General features: G+C 63.8%; 2 protein-coding genes across 2 annotated transcripts; both read right to left on the reverse strand.

Annotated features, from left to right (window-relative positions):
* Positions 1-1,623: 1,623 nt before the first annotated feature.
* LOC143646405 (uncharacterized) lies at positions 1,624-2,653 on the reverse strand. The gene is made up of 2 exons (XM_077115213.1): positions 2,469-2,653; positions 1,624-2,329 (listed from the first exon to the last, which is right to left on the reverse strand). Exon 2 carries the CDS (start codon positions 2,252-2,254, stop codon positions 1,877-1,879), a length of 378 nt encoding a protein of 125 aa, XP_076971328.1. The 5' UTR covers positions 2,255-2,329; positions 2,469-2,653; the 3' UTR covers positions 1,624-1,876.
* Positions 2,654-3,226: 573 nt separating this feature from the next.
* Positions 3,227-4,509, reverse strand: LOC143646404 (interferon-induced transmembrane protein 1-like). The gene is made up of 2 exons (XM_077115212.1): positions 4,194-4,509; positions 3,227-3,569 (listed from the first exon to the last, which is right to left on the reverse strand). The coding sequence occupies exons 1-2, from the start codon at positions 4,377-4,379 to the stop codon at positions 3,378-3,380; spliced, it is 378 nt and encodes a 125-aa protein (XP_076971327.1). The 5' UTR covers positions 4,380-4,509; the 3' UTR covers positions 3,227-3,377.
* Between the last annotated feature and the right edge of the window lie 478 nt (positions 4,510-4,987).

Raw genomic sequence — 4,987 nt, forward strand, 5'->3', positions numbered from 1 at the left:
CCTCTAGGAGGACCTCTCGACTCTGAAATCCCTCAGCCCCTGACCCTTTATGTGTCTCATTAAAGAGACAGTTCTTTCCCCACCGAATGGACTTGCTGCCCCTCTCAACCCTGACGAGCATCCTGGACATCTCTACAGTAATAATGGGAGACTCAGACCACCATGCTCCTCCCTAGATGGGACATCTATACGGAGGGTCAGTAAAGAAACAGAGAACTTGAATAATATGATAAATGGACTGGACCTACTCATGAGACTGGTATGCTTGAAGACCCCAGTGGACCCCCAGACCCAGGACTTCATTTTGGGAACCAGAGGCCAGGTGCTGAGCTCTCAGACCAGGTGTTTCTGCCCGAACAGAGATGCTGAGCCTGCCCTGCAGAGCGAGGATTGGACAAAGCAAATCTAGTGCAAGATTCCACAGTCAGTCTGTTCAACTCAAGAGGGTCGCCCTCAGAAGAAAGCTTTCTGCACTAAAGAGCTCCTCGCAGGGATGCTGGGAGAGTGTCCGCAGAATCAAGAGTCACAAACAGCAGGAAGCACGGGCCAGGCGGTGCCTTCGCGTCTACCTGCCAGCCCTGAGACGGTCCTGCAGCAGCCTCAGCATGTCACTTGTCCACTCTCGACTCCTCAGGTCACACGTCTGCCCAAGCTGTCTTCAGTCCTGAGGCCTCATCACATAGGGGGTGTGGCTCTCTGATGGGGAAATCATTTCTGGGTGTGGGACCACAACTGCTCTATGTGCCCCATGCATCAAGCTGGCTCTTCTTTCTGAGTTCTGCTCCTTTCAGCTTCTGTGTGTCCCTGCTAACCTCTCCAGGCTTCTCTCTTTTAGCGCTCTCTTGGTATTTCTCTCTGAGCTCTCTCCACACTTGTCTGCCCTTTGGCTTCTCGTAAAGAATGTAAGTAAAAGATTAAGACTCACCTCAGCTAGGGTGGGCCACGTCTCAATTGAAACAATCTAATCTAAAGACCCGGCCTGTAGCGGCTCTGCACCCACTGGCATGTGTTAAAAAACCACAGCCTTGGTGGGCCACGGTGGCTCAGCAGGTAAGAATGCTTGCCTGCCATGCCCGAGGACCCAGGTTCAATTCCCAGTGCCTGCCCATGCAAAAAAAAGAAACCACAGCCTTTTCTGGGGTACATAACAGCTCCACACCACCACAAAAGACAAAAAGAGGGAGTATGCAAAATGTTTTTCAAAATCTCTTCCTTTGACTGGACCATACCTTCCAGAGTTACAGGATGCTTTGTGTTTTTTGCTGATATCTGAGCATCGATTACCTTGATAAGCTTATTCGGGAATTCAGTTTCCCTCTGTTCTCTAGGATTCTGTGGTTGACTGGGTGCCTGTTAAGGCTCTTCTTTGGCATTGGTCCATCGGCATTTCCCAGCACAACAGGCCCAGGGACCCTGCAAGGGGCGCAGAGGGAGCCACAGGTCTTGGGCAGAGGGTCAGGAGAGAGAGCAAAAAGCCCTTTATTCTCGCACGTGCCCGGCCTGCACTTTCCGGGCTGTCCGGCAGATGGCGACCTGGGGCTCCCCGCCCACCACGCTGCGCGGCCCCGACGGGCGGAGGGCGGGGCCCGCTGAGCCTTCCCTGCCGCTCTGGATTCCGCGGCCGGCTGGGGCCCCCCTGAGCCCGGGCAGAGCCCTCCCGCAGCCGCCCTGCTGCCCCGACGGCGCGGTCGCGGGACGCTGCGGGCGGCGTTTCTCACCGCCTCGGCCGCCCTCCCTCCGCTTCCCGGGCGGCCGCCCTCAGCTGCCCTGGACTCCGACGCCCCATGCGGCTGTTTTGGACAGTTTCTGCCCGGTTCCCGCTGCGTCGGGCAGAGCAGCGGTTCTGCCTCTTTCTCCCCAAGTCACCGCTGCGCTCTCAGGACTCACTTCTGTGCGGTCGGGATGAACTGGCTGGTGCTGTGGACACAACCAGCCCGGATCGCAGTGGTCTGCAGGGAGGGCTTGTTTCGTGCTCGGGCTGCGACTCCAGAGGGCGCAGTGGTGGTGGGGCCTGGGTGCTGCACCCCCGGGGGCCCGGCCGGACAAGGGCGCGGGCACCTGCTTCCAGGATGGCGGCGGCCGGAGCAGGGGGCGGGGAGGACGACGCCCGCTCTCCGCGGCTCTGCCCAGAAGCGGCTCCATGGCTTCCCTGCTGCTTGGCGGCCAAGGCAAGGCCCGTGAGCATAGCCGAGTCAGGGAGGATGGCGGGAGCGGAGGTTGCAGCCCTTGGCGAGCAGCACAGTGCAGTCGCCATTCCGGTGGGCGCGCATCCAAGGCGCCCGGAGGCTCGCGGGAGGGGGGTCGGCGGGAGGCGAGAAGGCGTCAGAGCCTGCGGGCAGTGCAGAAGACTGAGGAGCAGGGCCTCCACGCGGGGGACCCCGGGGGGAACTCGCCATCCAGGGCCCCCGCATTCCCCCCCCTCCACACCCCCCCCCCGCAGCCCCTCGGCCACTCTCCTCCGGTCTGACCTCCGGGGCTTTCCCGTTGAGTCCCGACCTCGTGGTCGCCTGATGGGGCTGCCCCAGGCCTCGGGTGCCCAGCTGCCCTTCCAGCGCGTCCTGGCTGCACTGTGCAAAGGGGCCTGGTGACGCAGCTGCATCAGCACTCTCAGATGTCGGAACGCGCGGGGGAGGGGGGGGCGCAGGGAGGTGTGGGTGCCTAGGTCAGCCCGCCTTCCCCACCACCCACCACCGACCCAGGTCCACTCCCCTTCCTGACGCCTCTGGGGCTGGGTGGAAGCCCTGAGTCAGTCCACGGTGGTGCCCACCTATCTGAGGGGCAGCCCGAGCCCTGCCACATCCACACTCACTCACACCCCACGACCTCAGTGTGCTGGGGACACTTCTTGGGTTGCTGGACAGCTGCCCGCCCTGACCACCCTGGTTTCAGTCCCAGGCACTCCCCCTCAGTCCAGTGGGGTCTGGGGCCCTTGCCGTCCGCATCCGGGAGATGGGGACAGAGGTCACATCCAGAGGGGTCCACAGTCCAGGGCTGATGGCTGCAAAACTTTCCTAGCCCAGAGGGCATGGGACACACAGGTGTCACCCTGGCTTGGGGCCAGGGAGGGACGTCCAGAGCCAAGGGGGCTCCGGTCCCTGCCACACCAGCCCACGCAAGCCCCTGGGCCCAGGAGAGCAGGGGACACGGTGGATGAGGGGTGACCCTTCGGCTCAGCCTCAGACCAGGCAGGAGACGCACAGCACTGCCCCCCCCAGCAGACATCCCACACAGGAGACACGCAGTGCTTTATTGTGTTCATGCGGCACAGACAAGTGTGCCAGAAGCTGGTATAGAAGGGGTTTGTAGGGGCCGGTCAGCACCCCAGACGCAGGGTCAGCGAGGGATGGTGCGGGCTTGAGACGGGGGTAGAGCAGCTTCTAGTAGCCTCTGTGATTGTATCCATGCTGTTGAACAGCGTGGCTGAATGCGAGCGCGCCGGTAACCATGAGAACAATGAGCACGATGGTCATGAGCAGGCTGAAGACCAGGGCGCAGATGTTCAGGCACTTGGCGGTGGACGCGTAGCTCTGGGCCCCCGTGATGTCACCCACCATCTTCCGGTCCCTGGACTGGGGGAGCCAGAATGTGAGGGGACCCCGACAGGGGCCGCTGAGAGCCAGGTGCTGGCGGCCCGCAGGGGTCCCTGGCCTCCATGTCCCCACCCACCTGTCACCTCCTGGGCCCGGACCTCCTTGCAGAGACCAACAGCCCCAGGACCCGCTGACCTCTGCTGTGGCCCCAGGCTGGACAGTCACCCTCCTGGCCACCAGGTCCCTGTGAGTCCCTCTTGCTTTCGGGGAGACCCTAAACTGAAGGTGAGCTCCACATTTCTCTAGGAGGCTGTGAGCTGCCCCCCCCACCCGCAGTTCTCTTGGGAACCCACCCCCACCCCACCCCCGCTGTAAACCCGCTCGGCCCCGCCCTTCTCTCGGGACCCCCCCGCCCCCCCCCCGTGCTTCCCCGCTCTTCTCTCCAGACTCCTTCCGCCGCACCCCCGCGCGCCCCGCCCTTCTCTCGGGACCCCCCCGCTCCCCCGCAGTTCTCTTGGGACCCCACTCCCACCCCCGCCGTACCCCCGCGCCCCTCCGCCCTTCTCTCGGGTCCCCTCACCCCGCCCCGCCCCTCCCCTGCGCGTCCCCGCAGCTCTCTCGGGACCCCTACCCCGCACCGCACCCCCGCGCGCCCCCGCACACCTTCACGGAGTAGGCGTAGGCCGCGAAGCCCAGGCAGCAGAAGTTCATGAAGAGCGCGTTGAACATGGACCAGACCACGTGGTCCGGCACGCTGGTCTCGCCCTGGATGCTGATGATGGTGGGCCCAGCAGGGGCAGAGCTGGCGGGGGTCCCCAGCATGGCCACCTCGTGCTCCTCCTTGTGCATCTCGCGGGACTGGGGGAGGCAGAAGCACTGAACTGGGGTTCGGGAGGCAAGTTGCGAGGGAAAGCGGCCGCCCGCTCCCCGCGGGGTGCTTTATAGGCTGCCGGGGCCCCGCCCCGGGCCGAGGCTCCCGCAGAATGTCATTTCCAGGCGGGCTTGGTTCTCCCTGACGGGGGAGGGGGGCGGTTATAGGTTCTGACCTGTTTTCTCGCGACGGGGAGGGGCGCCCACTCCAGGGCTTGGCCCCAGAGAGTCGTTTTTGGGTTTCAGAGGTGGGTGGGGTGGCACCCGCGGGGGGCTGGCTGCAAGTCCCCCTCCGTGGACATGAGGGCCTGGGCTTTGCATGGGGGCTGCTGAGGGCGTCCGGCAGGTGTTGGCAGCTGCTGGCAGCTGCTGGGAGGGAGCACGGCCAGGAGGAGGCCCCAGACCCTCTCAGGGCCCCTAGAGGTGTGGGAGGCGTTGGCTGGGAGGTTAGAAACCTGTGAGTGCTTGAGCAGGCAGAGGGGAGGGGGAGGAGAAAAGGGGAGGGAGAGGAAGAGGGGGAGGGAGAGGAAGAGGAGGAGGAGGAGAGGGGAAAGAGGAGGGGAGGGGAAGGAAGGGGGAGGAGGGAG

The sequence above is a fragment of the Tamandua tetradactyla genome, chromosome 9 (assembly GCF_023851605.1).
Source record: "Tamandua tetradactyla isolate mTamTet1 chromosome 9, mTamTet1.pri, whole genome shotgun sequence".
NCBI lineage: Eukaryota > Metazoa > Chordata > Mammalia > Pilosa > Myrmecophagidae > Tamandua > Tamandua tetradactyla.

Excerpts from the sequence above, each read along its gene's own strand:
- LOC143646405 (XM_077115213.1), bottom strand. The coding sequence starts at position 2,254 with ATGGCGACTGCACTGTGCTGCTCGCCAAGGGCTGCAACCTCCGCTCCC.
- LOC143646404 (XM_077115212.1), bottom strand. The coding sequence starts at position 4,379 with ATGCACAAGGAGGAGCACGAGGTGGCCATGCTGGGGACCCCCGCCAGC. Across the intron at positions 3,570-4,193 it reads CCTACGCCTACTCCGTGAAG|TCCAGGGACCGGAAGATGGT; the intron begins GTGTGCGGGGGC and ends TGGCTCCCCCAG.